General features: G+C 33.4%; 1 protein-coding gene across 1 annotated transcript; it reads right to left on the bottom strand.

Moving 5' to 3' along the window:
* Window positions 1–2,434: 2,434 nt before the first annotated feature.
* Window positions 2,435–3,574, bottom strand: LOC139875309 (F-box protein At2g21930-like). The gene has a single exon (XM_071862652.1). The coding sequence runs from the start codon at window positions 3,572–3,574 to the stop codon at window positions 2,435–2,437; it is 1,140 nt and encodes a 379-aa protein (XP_071718753.1).
* Window positions 3,575–18,306: the final 14,732 nt, after the last annotated feature.

Genomic DNA, 18,306 nt, shown 5'->3' on the forward strand with positions numbered 1-18,306 from the left:
ATCGTGTAAATTTTAAAAAATTGATTAAAAAAAGTAGGCGTCAGAATGAAAAATATGTACCGTCTGATTTTAATAATGGAGTATCGAACTTGGTTTTAAAAATTTTCTTGACTTAAGTTATTTCTTCAAGAAAAAAAGTCATATTCGATTTACTTCATACTTCATTTATAATACATTAATTAGTTTTATGTATCGATGTTTTGAGGGCAAGTTACCTGCTGTTCAGCTAGCGTTTTGACATCAAACGCAAAGACTTAAATATATCGATGTTCTGCAAATTTGTCACTCAACTCAGGCGCATATATGGATGACCCAGCCTTGGTTATTTGTTATTGTGGGTATCTAGGCTCGTTATACTTTGGTCCCTTATATTCAGTAGAACAAGTAGATTAGTTTATGTTTGATGTTTTGTAACTCAAGCTGTTATGTTCCATAAACTATGGTTCTGTCTACAGCTCTTATGCTGTTTCAGTGTGGCAAGGTTTTAAGTCTTGTGCACTCTTTTGTAACTTTGCATCATCATCTTTATGATGGTGTTTATATATTAAATTCTTGTTTTGTGCCAAAAAAAAGCTCATCCCTAAAGTGTTTTTCACTTTTTTCATACAAGACTACATCCAAATAGTGATGTGTAATGATAATTAGCATACGATTTTAACAAACACCATCTTAAATCAGAGTAAATTTTATATTTTCTGTATGTAGGAACAAGTTTAAGTAGCTACTCAGGTAGATGCGTTTTAAAAGGATAATAATAAAACTAAAAATCACAAACAATGTAAGAAGCTGGTGAAAAAGCTTTAGTTTCCTCACATTAATTTGACCTTAACATTTACTGAAAAGAAAACAATAAGCCCAAATGTCTACTGTACTATTTGGCACACTAGGAACCAACCCCGAACAAAGCTTGAATTCTTCCAAACGCCTTAAATATAACTTTAACTGAAGCCACGTTAGCATGAGCAAATAAGAATAGATCATCTGCAAAACAAAGATTAATAATTTTCTGCGCCTCACACTCGGGGTGGAAGTGAATTCAAAATTATAAATTATATATACAACTATTTGTAAATTAATATAAACTAAGTTGGAGTATCAAAAATTATTTTTACATAAATAAATCCCAGGCATGTTCTAAACCCATGGAAATTTGATTCTACCATTTCCATGGCGTCTTTATTTATTTATTTATTTATTTAGCTTTTTTTTTTTTTTTTTTTTTTTTGAATCCCCTCTACTTTTTGGCCGGAGGTCCGCTTAGAAGCAATCTCTTTATCCGGCGAATCGAGAGAGGGATGACTCTCTCTACTCTTGTGAGTGTTTCACTCGGGGTGGAGAAATGATTTCTCTTTATTCAAGGATAGAGGAATGATTGTCTACGTCCCACCTCCCCCATACCCCATACACATGGGATTAGGTTTTGTTGTTGTTGTTGTATAAATAAATCCCAGTTTTTTCGAGTTGAGCTCAAGTATGCATAGTAAATCATCTACTATAACCTTTCCTCTAGTCATCGTGTAGGATATGATGATAGACAAACTTTCCTCAAACTACCATAAATTATGAATTTTGAGCTTAACAAGCTTATGTGGTCATGTGTACTTTAATTGCTTAAAGATGGTCAATTTATTGCATGGGCTCTGTGCACAAGAGAACCGTCTAAATGAACTGTGTACAATGAAAAAAATAATTACTACATCATAGCCTAAGATAAGCAAGATGAGAAGTTGAGGGGGTTACATTATATAACTACAGTCTGTGTCCTCGGCTCGATTAATTGAGGCAATTACAGGCGTCGACTTATTGACGACTTGACTGCCTCGTAGAGCCTAAATTGATTTTCGGACAGACTTTAAAACCCATGGAAATTTGATTCTCCATTTCCATGAAATTTTATTTTATTTTATTTATTATTTATTATTTATTTTTTTATTATAAACTTTATTTAGGCCGGAGGTCCTTACGGAAGCAATCTCTCTACTTTTGAATAGAGAGAGGGATGAATTTTTCTTCATGTGGGTAGAGAATTTTTTTTCTCGACTCATGGTTAGAGAAACGACTTCTCTTCTATTCTAGGGTAGAGGAAAGATTGTCTACATCTCACCTCCCCATACCCCGCATATGCGGGAATGTGTATTGTTGTTGTTGTTGTCTATGTCCTATGTTTTCTTTATAGTAGTGGTTATCCATACAAGAAATGAAGTGACCTATATACTCGTAGGTTTGTAAAACAGATCAATTTCACAGCTTTATTCCAAACGATATACCAAAAACATATGAACTTTACTGTGAGCAAGACAATGGTGTTTAGTGTTCACGCAAATGTCAGATTCATCGTTATCAATTGAAATTAGATAACCTTGATCTTATAGTAGAGTACACAAGCATCAATGTATATATGATGCACCAAGCTTTATTATAACCTAAACTAACATCAATAAATGATAGAATCTGACTGATGAAGTAAAGCTAGCGTCTCTGTGTAGGAGTTCACGGTGTATGAGGTCGATTTATCATTGAATCCCTCAAGATATTTGACTTGTCCTGAGCAAGGTTCATATATTTCAACAAAGCATTGGCCATAAAAATCTAACACTTCCATAACAAGTTCACCGTTCTTACTGAACTCAAGTACAAGATTAATAATCGCACTATCAGCCTTAACGGTGTAAAGTTTAGTACATGATTTCAAAACATCGTGATTAATCTTCCAAACAGCACAAACTGGTTCTCCAGCCTTCATGTAGCTTTCAATCACAACAAGAGAATCCATCAGTTTCGAGACGGACAAATCTCCGGTGGAAGATACTAAACTATTTGATAGAAACACTTCACCAAATTTTTCACTTTTCAAATCAAACGAAATAATCCGATGATGTGTATTTGCACTATCCACAGCAATCCTATCATAACCAAGCCAATAAATAACCCCGTTTATAAAAACTTGGCTCCAGAACAATTCAACCGGTTTAAAAGGCGTAACGATAGATATACTTCTCCAAGCCCCTACACTTAAAGTAAACACCTCAACTTCCCAAAAAACACAATTTATAGTTTCAGTTCCAAAGCTTCTATTATGTGTAATCTTAACAAGCTTAGGATCACTAGTATTTGGACAAACTCCAAAACCAATAACAATACGTCTGTGTAACACTTTTGTAATAACAATACCAACGGATTTCCTGATTGTAGGATTCCACAACACAACCATGTCTGTTCCATAGTCTATATCTTTATAGAAACCGTAAAAACATACTATTCCATGAGATGAACCTACTTTTGATGCGTGATGAAGTCGCTTAAGAATTACAGGAACAGTAGGGCAAAACTTTTGTTGTGGAATACTATCATCATCATCATCTAAAAATGAAACATATTTTACCACTGAACGTAATACATACCTTACGAGTAGATGATGCGGTTGATTATCGCGCAGGCAGTTGTCATGGATAGATTTGGGGCTGTCGATTAGTGATTTCCATGGTTTAGATACGGATCTGAGTCTAATCAGTGATTTGATCGGAAGCTTTTTGATGATCTCCGTTTGTATGTCGAATGGTACAAGATCAGACATACTGATTTTGATTTTGGATTTGTGAATGCTTATTTTTAGGGTTTTAAATATAAAGTTTAATCGGAGTGCCAAACTGATATCGGATATAGAAGTTGAAATTTTGCGTACATCAGAATGTCCCGTTACAAGTAAAACTGCATATATGGGATAAAATTTGGGCTTTTTAAGTCTTTGCAATCCAAATAAGAGATCAAGCGGAGTTTTAAATGACAAGCTTTTAATCTTGTCTTTATCATTCTTTATTCTTTCTAATTATATTATAATATATTATATTATATTATATTATATATTATTTCTTTTTATTTTACTTTTACTTATTCTTATTTTATTTCTTGGCGTGCCTTTATGAACCCGCAAGTATCTAATATTAAAAAGGAAAATAGCCCGAAAAGGTAACATAAATTTACACAGTTTCATAATAAAGGTACTCCGTAATATGAATTTTGTCGATGCCCGAAAAGGCCATATACTTTAATTTGAAACAAAAAATGACTATGATTTCAAAAAGTATAAAATTGGAGTAATATTGTCAGACGCATTGACGATCGTTATCAAATTTCGTTAAGCGCTCACATGTGCTTGACATATGAGAGTATAATTGTCCTTTCAGTTTTCTTCTTTACAAATTTATCTTGTTCAACTGTCAAGCTTTTTCACTAAAATAATTCTTCTTGAAACCCTAATCAAACCCTAACATCTTACCAAATCCATATCTAAAATCATATACAATCTTCATTACCTTCGATTGCGTCGGCCCTCGGGATATATAACCCAAAATACATACAAGTCGATAACTGTATTCCTTAAACATTAAGATAAATATATACATCTCAAAACGATTCATATTTACAAAATAAATTAACAATGGCCAGATCTTTACACAATGTAATAATTCTTATTATTTTTGTAACTAACAGAATCACAAAAATAATAAATTTCTTTTATCATCGTGTTCATCGTCATTATCCATCGTCATCATCTTCATCATACACCACTACATGTCCTCCGCTACCAATAATATCATTAATCATCCTCTGATTGAAAACGAAACCACAGTGACCAGTATTGCGGGTTACTGCGCGATGGTGAAAGACGGTTGGTTATTGAAGACAAACCCCATATTTGTAAATGCTTGCTCCGACTCAACAAAGTTTGATGTGAAGATGTTCTCGTTCTTGCCGAAAACAATATTTGGGGAAGAAATCAATTCAAGATACATACAAAATATCTAATGATCTGTACATGTGAGTTATATAAAGAAATCAATTCAGTTTTCTATTGATCTGCGTAATTATGTCTAAAAAATTGCTTAATTTAATGGGTGACACGTTTGTAAATTTGTTGATGAAAATTTTTGAGGAAATAAATGATAATAATTTGGGGTTTTGGTGAAAGTATTTGAGAGAAAAGGAATCCAAAATTAGTTTGGGTTTGGTGTTGTGATAAAAGTTATTGGAGGGTGATGATTCTAGAATTTAGATCAAGATAATATATGAAGAAGATGGTCTCAAGTAAGTGAAGGATGAGTCAAATAGCAAAAAGAAAGTAGAAAGACAACAATACCCTCATGTGCGTGGACATGCTAAAACTTAACGAATAAAATAACGGTTGTTAGGGACAAGGACCACCGGTGATTCAAGCAAATGTGAGCACTTAACGAAATTTGAGTAATAGTCGTTAACGAGTTGGATAAGGACTTTTTTGCTCCGTTGGTCCCTCTATTATACCCAATTTCGCTAACAGCGTCCCTTTCTTTCTAATTCGGATTTCAGAATCCTTTGTTTTTCCTAATTTGGCAATCCGCGTCCCTCCATCAACTTTCTGTTTAAAATGTCTGTTAACCCTTGTCATGTGCCTTGCATAATGTGAGGGTAAATTCGTCTTTTTACTATTTTGTTCGCTAAAAACGAGGGATCACCGGCAAACAAAAGAAAAATCTTATAATTTATATATTTTTTATCTATATATTTATTATATAATTTTGGTATTTTAAATACCAAACATATGAATCATCTTCCTCATTTACCAAAAATATGAATCCAAAATTCAAAACCCTCAAATTCAAATACCTATTTTTTTTCCTTTTAAATTCATCAAAGTCAAACACAATAAAAAAAAACTCAAAATTATAAAGAGAATAATATGGATCTCATCAACACTAACATCAATCGAATATGATTCAACATCCTCATCTTCATCGTCTGCTACTGTACGAATGCTATGATGAACACCAAATTTGTAAAACAGGAATTTGATGAAATTGATGCTTAGAATCGGTTGAGAAGGCAACCATATGCAGTGACTAAATGATTTGTAGAAGAATCAAACACCAAACCATCATGAATTGCTGAAACGAATCGAATATCAATAACATTAACTTCGACGGTTAGCATCATGAGGTTCAAGCATGATTATTCGACTTAGATGCTTTTAGATCTAGATTTGTTCATGAAAAACCTTGCAAATCCTTTACATAACCTTCATAGATCATTAACACAATCTGAATCACACCATAAATCACGAATGAGAAGGATGAAGATTCGGTTAACTTTTGAAATTCGAAGTTTGACTTCAAAATTTGGATTCGATTCTTCAAATTAGGATCTGAGATTGTACATACACATCCACGAAGTGATTTAGATCAGATTTACACTTTTACATTTCAAGAATTGTTGCTGGAATGATCCGGAGCTCAAATCGGTCAAGTTTATGAAGAACGAAGAACTCGATCTCTAAATCATTGAATCCGCAGCTAGTCACCGAATCTACTTTCTTCACTTGGGATTTTTATAAGACTAAACAAATTTAAGAATGTAAATAAAACGCAGACTTTGGATTTAGATTTGAGTTTTTAACTAGGGTTTTTGATTTTATGAATTAGGGAAGAACAAGGTGTAGAGTAAATGAAGATGAAGAGTAAAATAAATTAAATTAAATAAAAGTATATATAATTATATTTATAGATTCTTTATTTTTATAAATTTATTATAAATATAAAATATATAAACTATAATAATCTTTTGCAGGTGGTCCCTCATTTTTAGTGAAGAAATAAGTAAAGAGACAAATTTACCCTCACATGCAAGGCACATGTCAAGGGTTAACGAACCTTTTTAATAGAATTTGGATGGAGAGACTCGGATTGCAAAATTAAAATTATTAAAGGATGCGAAAATCCAAATTAGAAAGCAAGGGATGTTGTTAGCGATTTGGTGTAAATAGAGGGACCAACTGAGCAAAAAATTATTGGACAAGATAACCAAATTTTACTTTTTTTGAATTCATAGTCTTTTTCTGTTTCAAATTGAAGTATAGAGTCTTTCGAGAAAGTCTAACAAAACAAAGATTCAAAAAGAAAAAACACTTACCTAAAAACGCGGAGCAATAAGCCAAGACGACAAAGCTAAATGCTCCTCCAAACAAACAATGAACCACCAACCAAGTTCGAAAGCAATACTAATCCAATGATCCATACACATCTTACAAACCATCCATAAACAACTTGAACCGAGGGAAGCAATAAATCCGTTTAATATTTGTATATTTCATTAGCTTCTATCGGCGCATACAAAGTTCTAAGGATACTGTCAGGCATGGAATTCTAATCAATGAAGCCAGCGTGGTACTATGATTTCTCACTTCCTAAAATAAGAATTGTTATAATTATGATTTTAAAATATGACAATTTGAGCCCAACTCTTTCTCGATCAGAAATTGAGGGACTTTAAATAAACTCATATGTAACTCCTTAGTACTTGTTCTAGCAAGTTGATAATTGAAGGATGTAGAATCGTTTTGGCCCAACAACATGTTAATAATTCTTTCCAACTTCTAATGTGTGATGGTTTTTGCATCTTTTTTAATTGATTAACTTCAACAATGGGCAACAGTTCTCAAACTCATTCTTGACGTGTTTATTTTTTTTATGTCATGAACCATCATATTGACCATTTTAACGCTAGCATTGTGGAGGTTTTTAAGTATCATCACTCCACCATGCTCCCATGCGGTGTGTTGGGATAAAAATATTGATGGTGTGATGGGGAGCATCACAGGAAGAAGTTGTGTGATGGTGTATTCTGTTAACGCGTTATGTTTTGATAACTGGATGAATGTAGCATACAATGATAATCAATATAAATAGCCCAAGATGCTAACAAACCTAATGGGCTTACATAAATTAATGGCCCTTATAGAACATGGGCTAAATACATAAATGGATAAATAATCTGACTAACAGCCCCCAGCAGTTGGAGCGGGAGATTTGCGAACGCTCAAACTGGTCCGAAACTCATCAAACAAAACAGCGGGAAGTCCTTTGGTGAAGATGTCGGTGTACTGATATCGAGAGGGAACATGTAGAACATGCACGTGTCCCCTTGTCACTTGATCACGAACAAAATGAATATCAATCTCTATATGTTTGGTGCGTTGATGTTGAACCGGGTTCCTGACATGTAGACTGCACTCACGTTATGAAATGTCCCGTTCATATCGATTTATAAACGTTCCATATTAATTGATTTCGTTGCGAGGTTTTGACCTCTATATGAGACGTTTTTCAAAGACTGCATTCGATTTTAAAACAAACCATAACCTTTATTTTACCGATAAAGGTTTAAAAGTATTACGACGATTATCAAATAATGATAATCTAAAATATAGCGTTTTCACACGATTATTACATAATGGTTTACAATAATATTACACATCAATTTAAGTCTTCGAATGTAGTTTTAAACAATATAATACAAGCATGCTGACTCCAACTCTTGTCCATAAATTAGCATGCAACAGCGGAAGCTCTTAATAATCACCTGAGAATAAACATGCTTTAAACGTCAACAAAAATGTTGGTGAGTTATAGGTTTAACCTATATATTTATCAAATCGTAATAATTGACCACAAGATTTCATATTTCCATTTCTCATAAACAACATGCAATCTGCATAAAAATCATTCATATGATGAACACCTGGTAACCGACCTTAACAGGATGCATATAGAATATCCCCATCATTCTGGGACTCTCATCGGACATGATAAATCGAAGTACTAAAGCATCCGTAACTCGGATGAGGCTTGTTGGGCCAAATAGATCTATCTTTAGAATTCGCATCAATTGGTGGCAATTATAATAAACACCAATTCTTAGGCTACCAAGCTAAAAAGGGGCATATTCGGTTCGATAATTCAACATAGAATGTAATTTTGATCACTTGTGTCTATTTTGTAAAACATTTATAAAACTGCATGTATTCTCATCCCAAAAATAATAGATTTTAAAAGTGGGACTATAACTCACTTTCACAGATCCTTCATTGGAAATAAGACTTGGCCACTGGTCGATTCACGAACCTATAACAAATATGTACATATATATAAAAGTATGATTTAAATATATTCACAACATTTTTATTACGTTTTTATGATTTAAGTTGTTAAGTTAGCAGTCCTCGTTAGTAACCTACAACTAGTTGTCCACAGTTAGATGTACTGAAATAAATCAATATATATTATCTCGAATCAATCCACGACCCAGTGCATACAAGTCTCAGGCTAGATCACAACTCAAAGTATATATATTATTTTGGAATCAACCTTAACCCTGTATAGCTAACTCAAAAATTACTGCATATAGAGTGTCTATGGTTGTTCCGATATATATATATATATATATATATATATATATATATATATATATATATATATATATATATATATATATATATATATATATATATATATATATATATATATATATATATATATATATATAGATGGGTCGATATGATATGTCAAAACATTGAATACGTGTCTATGGTATCCCAAGATTACATAATACATGTATAATACAATATAAGTTAGCTAGGATATGATTAATATGGATTTGTTATAAAATTTTCGTAGCTACAACAAGTAAAATTTTTCCAATTTTGTTTTACCCATAACTTCTTCGTTTTAAATCCGTTTTGAGTGATTCAAGTTGCTATGACTTCATATTGAACTTAAGTTTATGAATCTAAACAGAAAAAGTATAAGTTTATTGTCGGAAATACAGGTTATAAGTCAATATTATAATAGGTAGTCATTTCAGTCGAAAGAACGACGTCTTGATGACCATTTTGGAAAACATACTTCCACTTTGAGTTTAACCATGATTTTTGGATATAGTTTCATGTTCATAAGAAAAATCATTTTCCCAGAAGAATAACTTTTAAATCAAAGTTTATCATAGTTTTTAATTGACTAACCCAAAACAGCCTGTGGTGTTACTACGACGGCGTATGTCTGATTTTACTGTGTTTTTTCGTGTTTCCAGATTTTAAATCATTAAGTTAGCATATCATATAGATATAGAACATGTGTTTAGTTTATTTTAAATTTCAAGTTAGAAGGATTAACTTTATTTGCGAACAAGTTTAGAATTAACTAAACTATGTTCTAGTGATTACAAGTTTAAATCTTCGAATAAGATAGCTTTATATGTATGAATCGAATGATGTTATGAACATCATTACTACCTCAAGTTTTATGGATAAACCTACTGGAAAATAGAAAAATAGATCTAGCTTCAAAGGATCCTTGGATGGCTTGGAAGTTCTTGAAGTAGAATCATGACACGAAAACAAGTTCAAGTAAGATTTCCACTCGAAATAAGATTGTTATAGTTATAGAAATTGAATCAAAGTTTGAGTATGAGTATTACCTTGAATTAGAAAGATATCTTACTGTAAATAAAAAAGATTTCTTGAGATTAAATGATCACTTGAAATGGATTTGCAAGATTGGAAGTAAGCTAGCAAGTTTGAAAGATTTCTTGAAGTGTTCTTGAATGGTTGTTTTATGATGATTAAAGCTTGTAATTGAAGCTAAAAGATAGTGAAAATGCTTGGAGATGATCAAGTATGATGTTAGGAGTATTTTGAGAGAGAATTTGGAGTGTAAGTATGAGAAAATGGAATGGAAAAATGGGGTGAAATCATAAAAACGGGATTACTTGTTATAAAGAAAAAAAAAGATCCTTAAGTTCGTTTTTAGCTCATTAGTCATACAAGTTGTTTAATAATGGTTCCACATGTTTTTGACTCTAAGGTGGCTGCTAAGAATGAATGATTAAAGGTGTATATACCAATAGTAAATACATCTAGAAGCTGTGTATTGTACGAGTACGAATACGGGTACATACGAGTAGAATTGTTGATGAAAATGAATGAGAATGTAATTGTGAGCATTTTTTCTAAGTATAAGTACTTTGATATGTGTCTTTAAGTCTTTCAAAAGTGTACTAATACATATTAATACACTACATGTATATACATTTAAACTGAGTCGTTAAGTCACCGTTAGTCGTTACATGTAAGTGTTGTTTTGAAACCTTTAAGTTAACGATCTTGTTAAATGTAATTAATCCATTGTTATAATACTTAAATAAAATGTTAAATTGTTATTTTAACATGATAACATGGTGTATGAATATATCGTTGTAATAGTATTTTAACATATATATATATATATATATATATATATATATATATATATATATATATATATATATATATATGTTAAAATACTATTACAACGATAATCGTTACATATATATATTGTTTCGAAATCCTTAAGTTAGTAGTCTCATCTTACTTGTATAGTTCATTGTTAATACACTTAATGATATACTTAATTATCATTTTATCATGTTAAATATAGTATATCAATATCTTAATACAATACATATGTATTTAGTAAGACGTTGCTATAACGATAATCGTTATGTATATCGTTTCGAGCTTCATAATTCAATATTCTCATTTTTTATGTATGTCACACATTGTTAATATACTTTGTGAGATACTTACTTATCATAATCTCATGTTAACCATATATATGTCCATATATATATATATATATATATATATATATATATATATATATATATATATATATATATATATATATATATATATCATCATCATGTCGTTTTTACAAGTTTTAACGTTCGTGAATTGCCGCTCAACTTGGGTGGTCAATTGTCTACATGAACTCATTTCAAATAATTAAGTCTTAACAAGTTTGATTTCTTAACATGTTGGAAACATTTAATCATGCAAATATAGTTTTCATTTAATAAATAATCATGGAAAAGTTCGGGTCTCTATAGTACCTACCCGTTAAATAAATTTTGTCCCGAAATTTTAAGCGGTTGAAGGTGTTGACGCATCTTCTGGAAATAAGTGCGGGTAGTCCTTCTTTATCTGGTCTTCACGTTCCAAGGTGAACTCGGGTCCTCTACGAGCATTCCATCGAACGTTAACAATTGGTATCTTGTTTTGCTTAAGCCTTTTAACCTCACGATCCATTATTTCGACGGGTTCTTCGATGAATTGAAGTTTTTCATTGATTTGGATTTCGTCTAGTGGAATAGTGTGATCTTCTTTAGTAAAATATTTCTTCAAATTCGAGACGTGGAAAGTGTTATGTACAGCCGCGAGTTGTTGAGGTAACTCAAGTCGATAAGCTACTGGTCCGACACGGTCTATAATCTTGAATGGTCCAATGTACCTTGGATTTAGTTTTCCCCGTTTACCAAATCGAACAACGCCTTTCCAAGGTGAAACCTTAAGCATGACCATCTCTCCAACTTCAAATTCTATGTCTTTTCTTTTAATGTCTGCGTAACTCTTTTGTCGACTTTGGGCGGTTTTCAACCGTTGTTGAATTTGAATGATCTTCTCGGTAGTTTCTTGAATTATCTCCGGACCCATAATCTGTCTATCCCCCACTTCACTCCAACAAATCGGAGACCTGCACTTTCTACATAGAGTGCTTCAAACGGCGCCATCTCAATACTCGAATGGTAACTGTTGTTGTAGGAAAATTCTGCTAACGGTAGGTGTCGATCCCAGCTGTTTCCAAAGTCAATAACACATGCTCGTAGCATGTCTTCAAGAGTTTTATAGTCCTCTCACTTTGCCCATCGGTTTGTGGATGATAGGTAGTACTCATGTCTAGACGAGTTCCTAATGCTTGCTGTAATGTCTGCCAAAATCTTGAAACAAATCTGCCATCCCTATCAGAGATAATAGAGATTGGTATTCCATGTCTGGAGACAACTTCTTTCAAGTATAATAGCGCCAACTTCTCCATTTTGTCATCTTCTTTCATTGGCAGAAAATGTGCTGATTTGGTAAGACGATCGACTATTACCCAAATAGAATCATAATCACTTGCAGTCCTTGGCAATTTAGTAATGAAATCCATGGTAATGTTTTCTCATTTCCATTCTGGGATTTCGGGTTGTTGAAGTAGACCTGATGGTTTCTGATGTTCAGCTTTGACCTTAGAACACGTCAAACATTCTCCTACGTATCTAGCAATATCGGCTTTCATACCCGGCCACCAAAAGTGTTTCTTGAGATCTTTGTACATCTTCCCCGCTCCGGGATGTATTGAATATCTGGTTTTATGTGCTTCCTTAAGTACCTTTTCTCTTACATCTCCAAACCTTCGTACCTAAATTCTTTCAGCTCTATATCGAGTTCCGTCTTCCCAAATATTAAGGTGTTTCTCCGACCCTTTGGGTATTTCATTTTTCAAATTCCATTCTTTTACAACTCCCTGTTGCACCTCCTTTATTTGAGTAGTAAGGTTAGTACGAATAATTATATTCATAGCTTTTACCCGTATAGGTTCTCTGTCCTTTCTACTCAAAGCGTCGGCTACCACATTAGCCTTCCCCGGGTGGTAACGAATCTCGAAATCGTAATCATTCAATAACTCAATCCATCTATGCTGCCTAATGTTCAGTTGTTTCTGATTAAATATGTGTTGAAGACTTTTGTGGTCGGTATATATAATACTTTTGACCCCATATAAATAGTGCCTCAAAGTCTTTAATGCAAAAACAACAGCGCCTAATTCCAAATCATGCGTCGTATAATTCTGCTCGTGAATCTTCAATTGCCTAGACGCATAAGCAATTACCTTCGTTCATTGCATTAATACACAACCAAGACCTTGCTTTGAGGCGTCACAATATATCACAAAATCATCATTCCCTTCAGGCAATGACAATATAGGTACCGTAGTTAACTTTTTCTTCAACAATTGAAACGCTTTCTCCTGCTCATCTTTCCATTCGAATTTGTTCCCTTTATGCGTTATTGCAGTCAAGGGTTTTGCTATTTTGGAAAAATCTTGGATGAATCTTCTATAGTAACCAGCTAGTCCTAAAAATTGGCGTATATGTTTCGGAGTTTTCGGGGTTTCCCATTTTTCAACAGTTTCAATCTTTGCCGGATCCACCTGAATACCTTCTTTGTTCACTATGTGACCGAGGAATTGAACTTCTTCTAACCAAAATGCACACTTTGAAAACTTAGCGTACAGTTTTTCTTTCCTCAACAACTCTAGCACTTTTCTCAAATGTTCTTCTTGCTCTTGCTCATTCTTTGAGTAAATAAATATGTCATCGATAAAAACAATGACAAACTTGTCGAGATATGGCCCAAACACACGGTTCATGAGATCCATGGACACAGCTGGTGCGTTAGTCAATCCAAACGGCATAACCAAAAAATCGTAATGACCATAACGCATCCTGAAAGCAGTCTTTGGAATATCATCCTCCTTCACCCGCATTTGATGATACCCGGAATGTAAATCGATCTTCGAATAAACCGACGAGCCTTGTAGTTGATTAAATAAGTTGTCAATTCTCGGTAGTGGGTAACGGTTCTTGATGGTAAGCTTGTTCAACTCTCGGTAGTCGATGCACAACCTAAATGTACCATCTTTCTTCTTGCCTAACAAAACAGGAGCTCCCCATGGCGATGTGCTTGGTCGAATGAAACCACGTTCTAAAAGTTCTTGTAATTGACTTTGGAGTTCCTTCATTTCGCTGGGTGCGAGTCTGTATGGAGCACGAGCTATTGGTGCAGCTCCTGGTACAAGATCTATTTGAAATTCAACAGATCGGTGTGGAGGTAGTCCCAGTAATTCTTTCAGAAATACATCGGGAAATTCTTTTGCAACGGGAACATCATTGATGATCTTTTCTTCAGTTTGTACTTTCTCGACATGTGCTAGCATAGCATAGCAACCTTTTCTTATTAGCTTTTGCGCCTTCAAATTACTAATAATATTTAGCTTCGCGTTGCTCTTTTTTCCGTATACCGTTAAGGGTTTTCCTTCTTCTCTTACAATGAGAATTGCATTTTTGTAACATACGATCTCTGCTTTCTCCTTTTTCAACCAGTCCATGCCAATTATTACATCAAAACTCCCTAACTATACTAGTATCAAATCAATCTTAAACGTTTCACTAACCAGTTTAATTTCTCGATTCCGACATATTTTATCTGCCGAAATTAATTTACCATTTTCTAATTCGAGTAAAAATTTATTATTCATAGGCGTCAATGGACCACTTAATTTAGCACAAAAATCTCTACTCATATAGCTTCTATCCGCACCCGAATCAAATAAAACATAAGCAGGTTTTTCATTGATAAGAAACGTACCCGTAACAAGCTCCAGGTCTTCCTGCGCTTCTTCCGCATTAATGTTAAAAACTCTCCCACGGCTTTGCCCATTATTATTTCCCTGGTTTGGGCACGTAGTTTTGTAGTGGCCCTTCTTTCCGCATCCAAAACAAATAATGTGGGCAGTATTTATTCATTTAGTCACTGGTCCGAATGCTTCACACTTCGTTGCAGCATGACCCTTCCTATTACATTTGGTACATACTACTTCACAAAATTTACCCGGATGATATCCTTCACACCTATAGCATGGAATTTTCTGATTGTTGTTGTCATTGTTGTTATTGAGATTGCTATTGGGATTGATGTGGTTGTTATTGTTGTTGGGACTTTGGTGAAGTTGTTGTTGTTGGGACGCTTGTTGTAGTTGTTGTTGGGATTGCGATTGTTGTTGTTGCGATTGATGTTGCGGTTATTGGGATAGTTGTTGTGATTGTGGTTGTGATTGTGGTTGTGATTGTTGTTGTTGTATTGATAACTCTTGTCACTGTTTTCCTCCCACTTTATCTTGACTTGTTTCGTGTTGGCCTCTTCGGCCGCTTGTTCTTTAATCCTTCCCTCGATCTGATTTATGAGTTTGTGAGCCATTCGAGTTGCCTTTTGTATGGAGGTGGGCTCGTGTGAACTCACATCTTCTTGAATCCTTTCTGGTAACCCTTTTACAAATGCGTCAATCTTCTCCTCCTCATCTTCCAACGCTCTTGGACAAAATAGGTTCAACTCTGTGAATCGTCATTCGTACGTGGTGATGTCGAAACCTTGCGTTCGTAATACTCTAAGTTCTACCTTAAGCTTATTGACCTCGTTTCTGGGACGATACTGCTCGTTCATCAAGTGCTTGAATGCTGACCACGGTAGTGCGTAAGCAGCATCTTGTCTCACCTGCTCGAGATAGGTGTTTCACCATGTTAACGTAGTACCTGTGAAGGTATGCGTAGCGTGCTTTACTTTGTCTTCTTCAGTACATTTACTTATGGAAAATACCGATTCAACCTTTTTGGTCCACCGTTTTAATCCGATTGGACCCCCGGTTCCATCGAATACCAAAGGTTTACAGGCAGTGAATTCTTTGTAGGAGCATCCTACCCGATTTCTTGTGGAATTAGTTCCACTGCTAGAACCAGAGTTATTGTTGTTATTTTGCATTGCGGCCTGCACTGCGGCTATGTTCGCAGCAAGGAAAACACGAAAGTCTTCCTCACTCATGTTCAAGTTCTGACGAGTCGTCGGTGCCATTTCCTTCAAAAATAGCCAAAAGAATTGAGTTAATCATATAGAATTTAAGAGTAGTCAATAGTGTAGTGACCCGAACTTTTCCATGTTTATATATATTAATTGAGATTGATATTTACATGATTAAATGTTTCCAACATGTTAAGCAATTAAACTTGTTAAGACTTGATTAATTGAAATATGTTTCATATAGACAATTGACCACCCAAGTTGATCGGTGATTCACGAACGTTAAAACTTGTAAAAACTATATGATGACATATATATGGATATATATATATATATATAGTTAACATGATACTATGATAAGAAAACATATCATAAAGTATATTAACAATGAACTACATATGTAAAAACAAGACTACTAACTTAATGATTTTTAAACGAGACATATATGTAACGATTATCGTTGTAAAGACATTTAATGTATATATATCATATTAAGAGATATTCATACATGATAATATCATGATAATATAATAATTTAAAATCTCATTTGATATTATAAACATTGGGTTAACAACATTTAACAAGATCGTTAACCTAAAGGTTTCAAAACAACACTTACATGTAACGACTAACGATGACTTAACGACTCAGTTAAAATGTATATACATGTAGTGTTTTAATATGTATTTATACACTTTTGAAAGACTTCAATACACTTATCAAAATACTTCTACTTAACAAAAATGCTTACAATTACATCCTCGTTCAGTTTCATCAACAATTCTACTCGTATGCACCCGTATTCGTACTCGTACAATACACAGCTTTTAGATGTATGTACTATTGGTATATACACTCCAATGATCAGCTCTTAGCAGCCCATGTGAGTCACCTAACACATGTGGGAACCATCATTTGGCAACTAGCATGAAATATCTCATAAAATTACAAAAATATGAGTAATCATTCATGACTTATTTACATGAAAACAAAATTACATATCCTTTATATCTAATCCATACACCAACGACCAAAAACACCTACAAACACTTTCATTCTTCAATTTTCTTCATCTAATTGATCTCTCTCAAGTTCTATCTTCAAGTTCTAAGTGTTCTTCATAAATTCCAAAAGTTCTAGTTTCATAAAATCAAGAATACTTTCAAGTTTGCTAGCTCACTTCCAATCTTGTAAGGTGATCATCCAACCTCAAGAAATCTTTGTTTCTTACAGTAGGTTATCATTCTAATACAAGGTAATAATCATATTCAAACTTTGGTTCAATTTCTATAACTATAACAATCTTATTTCAAGTGATGATCTTACTTGAACTTGTTTTCGTGTCATGATTCTGCTTCAAGAACTTCGAGCCATCCAAGGATCCATTGAAGCTAGATCCATTTTTCTCTTTTCCAGTAGGTTTATCCAAGGAAATTAAGGTAGTAATGATGTTCATAACATCATTCGATTCATACATATAAAGCTATCTTATTCGAAGGTTTAAACTTGTAATCACTAGAACATAGTTTAGTTAATTCTAAACTTGTTCGCAAACAAAAGTTAATCCTTCTAACTTGACTTTTAAAATCAACTAAACACATGTTCTATATCTATATGATATGCTAACTTAATGACTTAAAACCTGGAAACACGAAAAACACCGTAAAACCGGATTTACGCCGTCGTAGTAACACCGCGGGCTGTTTTGGGTTAGTTAATTAAAAACTATGATAAACTTTGATTTAAAAGTTGTTATTCTGAGAAAATGATTTTTATTATGAACATGAAACTATATCCAAAAATTATGGTTAAACTCAAAGTGGAAGTATGTTTTCTAAAATGGTCATCTAGACGTCGTTCTTTCGACTGAAATGACTACCTTTACAAAAACGACTTGTAACTTATTTTTCTGACTATAAACCTATAATTTTTCTGTTTAGATTCATAAAATAGAGTTCAATATGAAACCATAGCAATTTGATTCACTCAAAACGGATTTAAAATGAAGA

This window comes from Rutidosis leptorrhynchoides, chromosome 11 (genome assembly GCF_046630445.1).
Source record: "Rutidosis leptorrhynchoides isolate AG116_Rl617_1_P2 chromosome 11, CSIRO_AGI_Rlap_v1, whole genome shotgun sequence".
Taxonomy (NCBI): Eukaryota; Viridiplantae; Streptophyta; class Magnoliopsida; order Asterales; family Asteraceae; genus Rutidosis; species Rutidosis leptorrhynchoides.